General features: G+C 39.7%; 1 protein-coding gene across 1 annotated transcript in view; it reads left to right on the top strand.

Annotated features, from left to right (window-relative positions):
* LOC127881986 (nephrocystin-4-like) overlaps nucleotides 1-15029 on the top strand; it is a 121081-nt gene that overhangs the window by 75924 nt on the left and 30128 nt on the right. Inside the window, exons 10-17 of the mRNA XM_052430325.1 lie at nucleotides 665-789; nucleotides 3555-3739; nucleotides 3973-4147; nucleotides 6081-6160; nucleotides 7529-7720; nucleotides 7906-8007; nucleotides 10097-10211; nucleotides 14390-14533. Of these exons, the coding sequence (XP_052286285.1) occupies nucleotides 665-789; nucleotides 3555-3739; nucleotides 3973-4147; nucleotides 6081-6160; nucleotides 7529-7720; nucleotides 7906-8007; nucleotides 10097-10211; nucleotides 14390-14533 (1118 nt within the window). The remainder of the gene's footprint in view (nucleotides 1-664; nucleotides 790-3554; nucleotides 3740-3972; nucleotides 4148-6080; nucleotides 6161-7528; nucleotides 7721-7905; nucleotides 8008-10096; nucleotides 10212-14389; nucleotides 14534-15029) is intronic.

Genomic DNA, 15029 nt, shown 5'->3' with positions numbered 1-15029 from the left:
ACATGGCCACCTGAGGGGGCGGGGCATTTTTCCTTAAATGGCTATATATGGCTATTGTAAAACTTTGTTAACACTCTAGAGGCCACATTTATTGTCCAGTCTTCATGAAATTTGGTCAGAAGATTGGTCTCAATGATATCTTGGATTAGTTTGAAAATAATTATGTTTGCTTCAAAAACATGGCTTTCAAGGGGCGGGGCAATTTTCCTTGTATGGCTATAGTAAAATCTTGTTAAAACTTGCTAACACATGTTTGCAACCGATGTTATATCAATAATTACGTGCCTTTAATCAAGTGGTCCTAATCGTTTAACAGTTTATGCGACCCAAAGCAAGTTTGAGCCATAGGAACAAAAGAATTTGTGAAAATTGTGACTGGGACTGTGAAAACTGTGGAGCCATCCGATAATTTGAGCCTCGGAAATTCCAGCCATCCAACACAATTATATATGGATATTATAGCAATAAAAGGGTGGTACTTTCATGAGATTTCAAATCAGCTGGAAATTCAAACCAAGCAGGTTCAAGCCTTTTGGGTTCGACTGTATTAATAATCATATTAATAATGCTTCATTTTTCACAATTTCATTGTTAATCACGCTTTTTTTTTCCTCTATTCAAAAGGCACAGTCTGTAAAATATAAAACAATACAAATCTCTGTAGGCGGTCCCACCCCCAGCCCGGACGGGGAGTTCATGTACAAGGTGCCCAACACTGCCATGCAGGACCAGGTCTCCTCACGCACTGCCGGCGGGCTGTTAGCCTTCCAGTGGGGCTTTGGTTTACAGGTGGGTGGTTTTGTTTATAGGTGTGTGGTTTGGTTTACAGGTGCATGGTTTGGTTTACAGGTGGGTGGTTTGGTTTATAGATGCATGGTTTGGTTTACAGGTGCATGGGTTGGTTTTCAGGTGGATGGTTTGGTTTATAGTTGTGCGGTTTGGTTTACAGGTGCATGGGGTGGTTTACAGGTGCATGGGTTGGTTTACAGGTGGATGGTAGGGTTTACAGGTTGGTGGTTTTGTTTACATTTGGATGGTTTGGTTTACAGGTGGGTGGTTTGGTTTACAGGTGGGTGGTTTGGTTTTGCTTGTACAGATCCTCAGTTAAAACTTCTGATTCCTGAAAATTATTCTTGGTGGGAAATTATTTTTTGCTGATTTTTTTTCTTGACTGATTGTTGAAATGTGAACAACCAAATGAGAAAAGTTTATTTGTTAAAATCAAAATGTAAATCAACAAATTTACTTTCCACAAATTTTTATATTTATTTTTATATTTTTTTTACCGAGAAATTTCATGCAGTCAAATATGAATGCTTTTACAGTATGTGTCAGGGTCATTATGTAATGTTACTGACAGTAAGAAATGAGTTACAGTATCAAAGTGATAGAATAGCCAAGTGCACTTTTGTGCAACAATTCTGATGTTGAAGTGAAGTGGGGTCTTGTCAGCAGGAGACTCGTGTATTACTTGCAATACTATGAAAGCTTTGTTTGATATTCTGTCTAGTGGAACTGATGATAATTTATGATGATTTACATCATTAAGTTATGAAGTGTGCTGTTTGTTACCTACAAATTATTGTTTATCAACATAATGCCATAAATGCCATTGATATTTACTACCAGGGGATATCTTTCAACATAAAATGCCATTGGGATTAACTACTTAGGAATATATTTAAAAATAAAATGCCATTGAGATGAACTACTAGGCGATGTATTTAAACATAAATGCCATTGGGATTAACATCTAAGGGGGATATCTTTTTACACACTTTTTACTTAAAGCGACTTTTACTTAGGTCAGAAAAAATTTGGGGAAAATATCGTAAACCACAAGACTATGAAAACTGCAAAGTATCGCTTCATAAATATCACTGTGAATTAAAGCATGAAAAGCAATTGACACTCAGCCAGAAAGTACTTGAATCTAAAGGTGATTCCAAAAAGCTGTACAAATTTTTGTCGGAGCTTACGGAAAGCAAGTCTGAGAGCCCGTTGCCAACTGTTCAAAATAAAAATACTTTAGCTGACACATTTGCTGATCATTTTATGCAGAAAATAGAGGCAACCCGAGAGAATCTTAAAGAGTTTGACAACTATACGCCGATTGCGAAACAGGTCACAGAGTTTGGAAATTTTGAACACCAAGAGGTAACAGCACTCATTGCACAAGACCTTAGTGCTGCTTTTGACACCGTAGATCATGACATACTCTTAGATGTCTTGAAAAGTCAATATGGCATTCGTGATGTGGCGCTGGACTGGATGGACTCATACTTGCGGCTGCGAAGTTGTTGTGTAAGTGTGAACGGATGCATGTCAAAACCACGTGAGTTGAAATGCAGTGTCCCACAACGAAGTTGTTTGGGTCCTTGGCTCTACCTCACCTATGCAGCAACAATTTTTTAGATAATACCCCCTTCCATCTCTGTCTATGGCTTGGCAGACGACCATACTGCCAGCAAATGTTTCAAGCCGATTCTATCGGAAGAAACTGAAGCCATCAACGAACTCCAAGAATGTGCACAAGAAATAAACAAATGGATGAATAATAACAAGCTCAAAATGAACGCTTCAAAAACTGAATACATAGTGTTTGGAAGTCGCCCTCAATGAGATAAGTGTAACACTCAGGACATTGATGTATGTGGTGACAAGATCAAGCGACAAAGTAGCATAAGATATTATTGCGCATTCTTGGACGAAACCCTGAAATTAAAGGAACACGTTAAGAGAAAGAGTAGATCTGCAATGTTGAACTATTTCAAAATAAAAAGCATTCGTAAATACTTAACACAAGATGCCACAGAAACACTAGTTCTACTTTTAGTCATTTCCCATTTGGACTATTGCATTATTATTTTGTACGGCATCTCCCAGAGTGAATTGGCAAAATTACAGCGTATTCAAAATATGTGCTTAAAAATTGGTTTTGAACCGTAGAAAAAGTGACAGTTCAAAACATTCACTTCATGACCTGCACTGGCTGCCAATCAAGGCTAGAATCAAAATCAAATTTTTTACATACATGTTTAACTGTTCAATTGGTAATGCCCTTGCCTATTTGACCGAACTTCTATCCACGCCAATTTCTAAACGCAATCTTAGATCATAAGCATCATCAATAGGCTGTTTCAATGTACCTTTCAACAAGAAAAGATCATTCAGTGATAGAAGCTTCAGCACTGTAGGTCCAAAACTATGGAACAACCTACCTTTGAGTTTAAGACAATGTACTTCAATAGACACTTTCAAAAAACGACTTAAGACATACTTGTTCAGGGACTTTTTTGCATATTTTTAAGGTAATACGTGATGTACCTGTGTATGTTTTTAATTTGTGTTTAGATTTTTTTTTTTATTGTACAACGCCATTGAATAAGTTTTATACGTAGAAATAGGCGTTCAATCAAATGCTCTAGTTTCAATTGTTTCAAGTTTACACAGATTGGTTTAAACCCATTGATTTTAGCTCGATTTTAACAGATTGCCACTGAGATTCAACGTATAAACAAAACATGTTAGTTCCCCTGTTCCACTCATTCCAGGATTCAATCTCGTCTGGTACCCATCCAACCCACCCAATGTCCCTGGTGCCTGGTTTCCCCCACCAGATGGGTTCGGCCCACTCCATGAGGTCAGGGGTCACTGTAGGCACAGAGGGCAGTGACATCATGATGGAGTCCCCTTCACAGAAACCACCCACAGGCCGCCAGGGGCAAATGTCTCATAGGTATTGTACACTAGCAAGAATAAGACCCGCTGCCATGTTCACATCGTTGTCTTGTTTTCATATAGTCAATAAAATGATTGAATCGTTTAGAAATGTTTAATAACATTTATATTGTATAAAAATGCACAAATGTGTAACTGTGCATAAAATTTAGATTTTTCGAAACATTAACTATATCATAGTAATAAAAACTAATCTCTTAGATTCCAAAATGTTTATGATCTGCACTTCAGGAGCCCTCCAGGCCAGATGTCCCTCTCTGTGCCCCAGCAGATGGGGGCGGGGGGAGTGTTGCAGCCAGTGCACATGACCCCCATGCAGTACCCAGTTATCGGTTACCCCCAGGCCCCTCTACAGCAGTCATATATCCCATACCACCAGGGGCCTGTACCTCAGTATGGATTGCCGGTAACAGTTGTCCCCCTTGTTACAATTCTTGTTTAAATTGGCTCCCTTGTCACCATTAGTTTGTACATCATTAATTGTGAGCAAATTAGCCTTCTGCTTGGAAATCTGGACCAAATGTATGGGTGCTAATTTTCGTCCCAGATAAGCCTGCCTAGTGGATGAATGGTACAATTTAGCCGCTTTCATGGAAAACTGGGGTGAATGCATGTGGGTTAAGTGTTGTCACAGATTAGTCTATACTGGGGTGAATGCATGTGGGTTAAGTGTTGTCACAGATTAGTCTATACTGGGGTGAATGCATGTGGGTTAAGTGTTGTCACAGATTAGTCTATACTGGGGTGAATGCATGTGCGTTAAGTGTTGTCACTTGGGTGAATGCATGTGCGTTAAGTGTTGTCCCAGATTAGTCTATACTGGGGTGAATGCATGTGGGTTAAGTGTTGTCACAGATAAGTCTATACTGGGGTGAATGCATGTGGGTTAAGTGTTGTCCCAGATTAGTCTATACTGGGGTGAATGCATGTGCGTTAAGTGTTGTCACAGATTAGTCTATACTGGGGTGAATGCATGTGGGTTAAGTGTTGTCCCAGATTAGTCTATACTGGGGTGAATGCATGTGGGTTAAGTGTTGTCCCAGATTAGTCTATACTGGGGTGAATGCATGTGCGTTAAGTGTTGTCCCAGATTAGTCTATGCACTCTTCACAGGCTTATCAGGGAGGACACTTTGCACCTTAACTGAATGTTTATTAAGAAGAGACTTCCTTCAACAGAAAATTCCACAAAAGCAGAAAGTGTTGTCCCTGATTAGCCTGTGAAGAGTACACAGGCTAATCTGGGGAAATGCTTTACGCGCATGCAATAAGCCGTTTTATCAGAACGAGAATAAATTGTGAGGAATAAGTTTTAAGTACCTACAAGCCAGACTGCAGCATTTGCTCACCTCATGACATCACTGGACTAATATTTTGATTAGCAGTACTATGGTCTCGTGCTATTGTTAATTGCAACAAATTTAGTTTTAATTACCCACATGCCTTATTACAGCTGTCTTATAAACCAAACCAGTTGGAATCGCCTGTATAGATTTCTTCATTGTCACAAACAAATGTGTGTATAACTCAAGTCTTCTTATTTTGTAAATAATTGATTGTTTGTTGATAGTTCATGAACCTTTCTGTTACCTAAATTTTGTAGTAAGTGTGTGTTAAGTCCTGAAGTTCCAGAAATAATCATACATTTACGCTAAATATTTATTTGCAGCATTGCCGTATTATATGACTTCATTCAAAGATACTTTTTCTCTAATTATACACTGATCCCTGTTTTTAGTAAACTGGGCTTTATTCTTAAAGTGTTGTCCAATACTGGTCTTTGTAGTCTGCAGGGAATAAACTTTCAGCTATGATAGAATTTTTATGCCCTCTGTAGGGTGGCGTATAGCAGTTGAAATGTCCGTCAGTCCGTCTGTCGGTCTGTCAGTCTGTGCGTCTGTCCGAAAACTTTAACATTGGCCATAACTTTTGCAATATTGAAGATAGCAACTTGATATTTTGCATGCATGTATATCTCATGAAGCTGCAGATTTTGAGTGGTGAAAGGTCAAGTTTATCCTTCAAGGTCAAAAGTAAAAAAATACAATCTCAGGGAAATAATCAGCTTTAAAAGGGAGATCATTTCTAAACCTGCCAAATGATATTTTGAAATTTTATTTCAAAGCGGCGCAATAGGGGGCATTGTGTTTCTGACAAACACATCTCTTGTTTCCTTTAAAGGAAGTCTTTTCTTAGCAAAAAACAAGTTTAGATGGAAACTGTCATCCCTAATTAGCCTGTGCTTACTGCACAGTCTAATCTGGGATGACACTATAGACACGTGCATTAAGCCCAGTTTTCCCAAAACAAGGCTCTATTTGGCTGTTGTGTGTTGTACAGTACGGAGGGGAGATTCACGAGATGCAGCAACACGTTCCTGCCCACCAACCCATCCTCACATCGGCCCCAGTCCCACGCAAGTAAGTAAGCTTTCTTGTAAACATGCCTGTCATTTCAAAACAAAAACTTTCTGTGGTTTATATGATTTATCTTTAAAAAGAAAGCTTTCTTGTAAAGCAGCCCCTGTTTTCTCAATAATACTTTTCATAGTTTATATGGATTGTCTATAAAAAAAGTAGGCTTTCTCATAAGCAGGCCTTTGATTCTATATTAAATAAAGATATATGTATGATTTACCTGTAAAAAGTAGGCACTGTTAAAAAATGGTTACAGTAGTATATACACAATTTATCTTTTGAACAGATAAAATGTTGATGAACAACTAAGTAGACTAAAAGTGAACAGAAATGGTACCAAAAAATTTATTAAATCAAAGTTTTTTACTGTTTTATATACTTTATGATTGAACAGTTGAAAAATCACTATTGGATGCAGACTTGTTTTTACGCCACATATTCACAATGATGTACTCTTATAAATTGCTCTTAGTTCTTTCTTGTAATGGAGAACAACCAGCTTTTAGAGAGAAAATCTGCTATGTTTCTTTGACTTTTAAAGGGGTTCCAATTCTCACTTTTGTCTAATAGTTGGATTTCACTTTGCTAATTTTCAAATATGATGGACATTCTCTAAGCAGTGTTGGTTTGGGAGTGAGTCCTAGCTGCCCAGTCTTATCAGGGATTACAGTTTCCACTTGTTGTAGGATATTTTTCATTTAAAGAAAGTCTCTTCTTAGCAAGCAACTTCAGACAAAAAGTGTCACCTCTGATAAGCCTTTACATACTGTACTAGCTAATCTGGGACGACACTTTTTATGTCGCCCACCACTATAGTGGGGGACATATTGTTTTTGCCCTGTCCGTTGGTTTGTTTGTGTGTTTGTCTGTTTGTTTGCGTCAAACTTAAACATTTGCCATAACTTTTGCAATATTTAAGATAGCAACTTCATACTTGACATGCATGTGAATCTCATGGAGCTGCACATTTTGAGTGGTGAAAGGTCAAGGTAATCCTTTAAGGTCAAAGGTCAAATAAATAGGTCAAAATCGCTCATTTAATGTACACTTTTGCAATATTGAAGCTAGCAACTTGATATTTGGCATGATGTGCATCTCATGGAGCTGCACATTTTGAGTGGTGAAAGGTCAAGGTCATCCTTCAAGGTCAAAGGTCATTTTTATATGGGGACATAGTGTTTCACATGTATTTAATCCCAGTTTTCAAGAGGGAAGCTTATATAGTGAACATTGTCTCTCACTTTACGTATAGCATAGGTTTGGGCCTATCCGGGCAGCCTTTACCAAGCTGTGTTCAGTTGGATTCCCGTATGTGCTGTAAGCTTAATGGTGATCTAGTGAATATCAGCTATGTGTATTCTACATTCACAGAGGTTCAGGCCTGTCCCGGGCAGCCTATGCCAAGCTCTACTCATGTGGTTTCCCCCCAGTACTGGATCGTAATGGAGAGCCACCTGAGGTGATAGACCCCAACACCCATGTGGTCACTGTAGACTTGCAACGAGAACTCAATGACCCTCTTCAGTGCAACGAGATCATCTTCCAGTTTTTGGCGTACTCCAGGTAATGTTTTTTTTTTAGACTGATCTGTGAAATTTTTGGAAATTCAAGTTTTAAACAAACTGCGCTGTAAAAGTCTACCCCCCTGCAGGATTGGTGAAAACGATTTTGTTCAAAGTGAATATGATATAGCTTTGGACTTGTGAATATTTGTCATTTTTGACTGAAAATTTACATCATCATTTCAGGATGATGGAACCGTCTGGAGCATCTTCAGAGCCTGGGAAGACTGCCGGAACCGTTTTCTTCTCATTCCAATTCTACAGGAACCAGCAGGTGACTACTGAAAGGTATGCACCTCAGACACATCGTATAACAAACAAATGTAAATTTGTTTTAAATATTTGAGTACCATTCAGGTTGAACAATGCAAAAAATGGAAATACCTCATAATTTGTAGATGCCATTTAGGTTGAAAATAATCAACTTATGATGCTTTTGACCATGGAAGGGTATGTACCAACAACACACAACACAATGGATCATGCAAAAAATGGAAATACCATGTGTTTTTGTAATGCAATTAAGGCTGAACAAAGTCAAATTATGATGATGTAAGCTATTAGTTTGAACCTATTTATTTAAGCTTGATTGCATCAAAAGCCTTAGGCTTATTGTGATGCACTCGAGTCCATTTCCTGGGCCTAGAACCAGTACTTAGTCTTGGTGTCTTTGGGGGAGATCTAAGGTACACTCCCAGTGGGGATCCAACCCATGACCACCCGGTCACTAGGCAGACACCATATCCTCAACGCCATGGCAATCTTTGCTGTTGAATAAAGGTTGTTTTAAGAAATCATTTTAATGAAATATACATATAAATTTTTTATTCAAAATTCATATGACTTTAGAAAGGATGTAACGTTTCTGGTCTTGTATAGACTTTTTATAAAAAATAATTCTAAGTGTTATTATATAAATTTATTTTATGCTTTCTGATGGTTTGTAGAGAAATATCAGTGAATTAAAATGGACATTTCACTGTTTCAAACAGTGAAAAATTACAGTGAAAATTATCGATAATTCTCATTGTTTGACCGGAACTATTTTTAGATATATTTGGTTTCGCTATTGTGACCCCCAATCTTGCCAATGGCAACTACTCTGCATTGAATGTTTATAAAAATGTACGGATTAGCATCCATTGAACATACATATAATAACATTTCAGGCTGCCCAACGGGGAATGATATAGTCCAGAATGACAATATTAATAATTTGTAAGCATAAAATAAAATAAAAAATTGTTGGATTTGCAGGAATATCGATTTTAGTTCACTGGTGATAAAAAAATAATAACTTTTGTGGCTATGCCACTTGTGAAAATATCATTTTCTATGATCACTCGTGAATTAAAATCGATATTACACCAAATCCAACAACTACCCTCTATGTAATAAGTTGGTGCATAATTTGTCTTACACTTTTTTTTAAATTGTCTGGCTAATAGTTCTTACATATCAATAATGACATACTTTATGTTTTTTATGTTTTTGGCCTGTCTGTCTGTCATTCTGTTCCAAACCTTAGTTAAAGTTTGCGGTAATTTGTGCAATATTAAAGATAGCAACTTGATATTTGGCATGCATGTGTATCTCAAGAAACTGCATATTTTGAGTGGTGAAAGGTCAAGGTCATTTTATAAGGTCAAAAGTAAAAAAATTCAATCCAAGGGAAGTAATAAGCTTTAAAAGGGAGATAATTTCTAAACCTGCCAAATGATATATTGAAATATTATTTCAAAGTGGCGCAAAAGGGGGCATTGTGTTTCTGACAAACACATCTCTTGTTTTTTTCAATCTTTTACTATTTGAGGCATTAAGAAATGCAATTAAGCTGCGGATACTTGTCAATGAATTACTGAATAGAACGTTTATGAGTGTGTATTTGTTCTGGAATGGAGTAAACTAAATTATACCATGTATAATCTGGAGCCCTGTGCAAACAATATCAAGGCATAGCTGAAAATTTCAATTTCTGAAAGCTTTTATACAAAAAATGGAAGCCCGGAAAATAATGCTGAAAACTGAAAAATGGACCACATTCTTGGAAAACTGGGCTTTATATGTTTGTGTTAAGTTTTGTCCCAGATTAGCCTGTGAAGTCCATACATGGTAATAAGAGATAACACTTCCCGCTTTCATGGAATTGTTTGTTTCAAGGAAGTCTGTTCTTACTACAAATCAGTCATATCTGGGACGACACTTTACACACATGCATTAACCTGTGTGGACTGTGCAGTCATATCTGGGACGACACTTTACACACATGCATTAACCTGTGTGGACTGTACAGTCATATCTGGGACGACACTTTACACACATGCATTAAACCCAGAACTGATAACTAGGCTTAAATAATCTCCATGTGTCATTCTAGGCTGCTGCTGTCCAAGGCCCAGAATGATTGGTCCTCAGACGCCACAGTCATGCCCTACATTCTGTCGAGACTGGACAAGGATGGGACCCTTTTGAAGGGGCCACCTGGCTTGGAAGTAAGAATTAGTCTAGTACAAAATGTACTATAAAGTACATATTCCATTCCACATTACGCTTTAGAAAATTGTATCATTACACAAACTTTTTTGGAACACAATTTCAGTCAGGGAATAAATATTATTATTAAACACATTTCTAAGGAGCAAAATTTTAGTCAGGGAAATAAACATCATTTTCTTTCATTTCTCACACCAAAACATTCCTCACACCTACACACTGCTCACACCTACACATTCCTCACACTGCCACATTCCTCACACTGTCAAATTTCTCACACTGCCACATTCCTCACACTGCCACATCCCTAACACTGCCACATTTCTCACACTGCCACATTTCTCACACTGCCACATTTCTCACACATGCACATTCCTTACACCTACGAATCCCTTACATTGCCACATCACTCACATTGCCACATTCCTCACGTTGCCACATTAATCACACTGCCACATTCCTCACGTTGCCACAGTAATCACACTGCCACATTTATCACGCTGTCACATTAATCACATTGCCACATTCCTCACATTGCCACATTAATCACACTGCCACATTCCTCACACATCCACATTAATCACATTGCCACATTTATCACACTGCCACATTCCTCACACTGCCACATTCATCAGGCTGCCACATTCTTGACACTTCCACATTCCTCACACCTACACATTCTTCACAGGTCCACATTCTTCAAACTGCCACATTCATCACACTGCCACATTTCTCACACCTGCACATTCCTCACACTGCCACATTCTTCACCATGCCACATTCTTCACAGCACCACATTTTTCACACTGCCACATTCATCACACTGCCACATTCTTCAATCTACCACATTCTTCACACCGCCACATCCCTCACATTGCCACATTCATCACGCTGTCACATTCTTGACACTTCCACATTCATCTCACAGCCACATTCATCATGCTGCCACATTCTTGACACTTCCACATTCCTCTCCTCACACAGCCACATTGATCACTCTACCACATTCTTCACACCACCACATCCCTCATATTGCCACATTTATCACGCTGCCACATTCTTGACACTTCCACATTCCTCACGCTGCCACATTCTTCACACTGCCACATCCCTCACATTGCCACATTCATCACTCTGCAACATTCTTGACACTTCCACATCCCTCACATTGCCACATTCATCACTCTGCCACATTCTTGACACTTCCACATCCCTCACATTGCCACATTCATCACTCTTCCTCATTCTTCACACTTCCACATTCCTCACAAGGACACATTCCTCACACCTACAAATTCCTCACACCTACACATTCTTCACACTTCCACATTCTTCACACTTCCACATTTTCCTCTAATTGCCATATTCCTCACACTGCCACAGTCCTCACTCTGCCAAATTTATCACACTGCCACATTCTTGACACTTCCACATTCCTCACGCTGCCACATTCTTCACACTGCCACATCCCTCACATTGCCACATTCATCACTCTTCCACATTCTTGACACTTCCACATCCCTCACATTGCCACATTCATCACTCTTCCACATTCTTGACACTTCCACTTTCCTCACACCTACACATTCCTCACACCTACAAATTCCTCACACCTACACATTCTTCACACTTCCACATTCTTCACACTTCCACATTTTCCTCTAATTGCCATATTCCTCACACTGCCACAGTCCTCACTCTGCCAAATTTATCACACTGCCACATTCTTCACACTGCAACATTCTTCACCATGCCACATTTCTCGCACCTGCACATTCCTCACACCTTACACATTCCTTACAATGCCACATTCCTCAAACTGCCACCTTCCTCACACTGCCATATTCATCACACTACCATATTCATCACACTGCCACATTCCTCACACCTTACACATTCCTCACAATGCCCCATTCATCACACTGCCACATTCTTCACACATCCACATTTCTCAACTCTTACACATTCCTCACAATGCCACATTCCTCACACTGCCATATTCATCACACTGTCATATTCTTCACACTGATTCTTCACACTGCCACATTATTTACACTGCCACATTAATCACACTGCCGCATTCCTCAAACGTCCACATTAATCACACTGCCACATTCATCACACTGCCACATTCCTCACACTGCCACATTCATCACACCTACACATTCCTCACAATGCCATATTCCCCACACTACCACATTCATCACAATGTCACATTTCTCACACTACCATATTCCTCACATTGACAAGTTTCTCACACTACCACATTCCTCACACTGCCACATTCCTCACACTGCCACATTTCTCACACTGCCACATTCTTCACACTGACACATTTCCCACACTGCCACATTTCTTACACTGCCACATTTCTCACACTGCGCCATCCATCACACTGCCACATTCATCACACTTGCTCATTCAACACACTGCCACATTTCTCACACTGCCAGATTTCTCACACTGCCACATTCATCACACTGCCACATTCTTCACACTGCCACATTCCTCACACTGTCACATTCATCACACTGCCACATTCTTCACACTGCCACATTCCTCTTACCTACACATTCTTCCCACTTCCACATTCATCACACCTACACATTCATCACACCAACACATCCACCACACTGCCACATTCATCACACTGCCACATTACTCACACTGCCACATTCATCACACTTCCACATTTCTCAGATTGCCATATTCATCACACTTCCACATTCATCACACTGCCACATTCATCACACTGCTACATTCATCACACTGCCACATTCTTTTCACTGCCACATTCTTCACACTGCCACATTCATCACACTGCGACATTCCTCACACAGACACATTCATCATACTGCAACATTTCTCACACTGCCACATTCCTCACACTGTTACATTCATCACACTGCCACATTCCTAACACCTACACATTCTTCACACTTCCACATTCCTCACACCTACACATCCCTCACACTGCCACATTCATCACACTGCCACATTCTCACATTGCCACATTCATTACACTTCTACATTCATCACACTTCCACATTCATCACACTTCCACATTTATCACACTGCCATATTCTTTGAACTTCCACATTTTTCACACTGCCTCATTCATCACACTGCCACATTCTTTACACTGCCACATTCTTCACACTGCCGCATTCCTCACACAGACACATTCATCATACTGCAACATTCCTCACACTGCCACATTCATCACACTGCCACATTTATCACACTTCCAACATTCATCACACTGCCACATTCTTTACACTGCCACATTCTTCACACTGCCACATTCCTCAAACGGACACATTAATCACACTGCCTGATTTCTTCAGACTGCCACATTCCTCACACTGCCATCTTCCTCACATTGCCACATATCTCACAATGCCACATTCCTCACACCTTCACATTCCTCACACCTACACATTGCTCACACTTCCACATTCCTCACACTGCCACATTCTTCACACTGCTACATTCATCACACTGCCAATTTCCTCACACTAACACATTCCTCACACTGCCACATTCCTCACACTGACACATTTCTCACACTGCCACATTCCTCACACTGCCACATTCCTCACACTTCCACATTCCTCACACTGCCACATTCCTCACACTGCCAATTTTATCACACTGCCGAATTCCTCACACTGCCACATGCCTCACACTGCCACATTTATCACACTCACATTCCTTACACTGCCACATGTATCACACTGCCATATTCCTCACACTACCACATTTCTTACACAGACACATTCATCACACTTCAACATTCTTCACACGGACAGATTCTTAACACTTCCACCTTCCTCACACCGACAGATTCATCACACTGCCACATTCCTCACACTGCCACATTCATCACACTGCCACATTCCTCACACTGCCACATTCTCACACCAACACATTCATGCCACATTTCTAGCACTGCCACATTCCTCACACTGCCACATTCCTCACACTGCCACATTCTTCACACTGCCACATTCCTCACACTACCACATTCATTACACTTCCACATTTCTCACACTGCCACATTCATCACACTGCCACATTCCTCACACTGCCACATTACTCACTCTGCCACATTCCTCACACTTCCACAATCCTCACACTGCCACATTCCTCACACTGACTCATTTCTTTTCCCCAGGTGCGATACTTCATGGACCCAGCCTTCATGAAGCCTGGGGAGACCCCAATGTTCCTACAACACGTGGCCCAGCAGACCATGTTTATAGACGTGTGGGACGGAGACTCACTGCTACCCCTGGGCAGTGCGGAAGTGGATCTCAAGGTATGTAAATGTCTCATTTTAGGAAAACTGTGCTTAATACATGTGCATTAAGTGTCCTTGATACCTGTGCTGTCTCTACATTTGATATATCTTACCCAAATGACTGCCTAAAATTGCTTATGTAAGATAAACAAAGAAACTTTCTTTAATCAATGAATGTATCCAGCTTGTTAATGTAATATAAAAAAACTTATATTAACTCATCTATTTTTTGAAAAAAAAAGAGCTATAGTCATCAACTTGGCGTCGGCGTCCGGTTAAGTTTTGTGTTTAGGTTCACTTTTCTCATAAAGTATCAATGCTATTGCATTCAAACTTGGTACACTTACTTACTATCATGAGGGGACTGGGCAGGCAAAGTTAGATAACTCTGGCTTGCATTTTGACAGAATTATGTGCCCTTTTTATACTTAGAAAATTGAAAATTTAGGTTAAGTTTTGTGTTTAGGTCCATTTTATTCCTCAAGTATCAAAGCTATTGCTTTCATACTTGCAT

Source organism: Dreissena polymorpha, chromosome 5, assembly GCF_020536995.1.
Source record: "Dreissena polymorpha isolate Duluth1 chromosome 5, UMN_Dpol_1.0, whole genome shotgun sequence".
Lineage (NCBI taxonomy): Eukaryota > Metazoa > Mollusca > Bivalvia > Myida > Dreissenidae > Dreissena > Dreissena polymorpha.
This window is presented reverse-complemented; position numbering and strand designations above follow the sequence as displayed.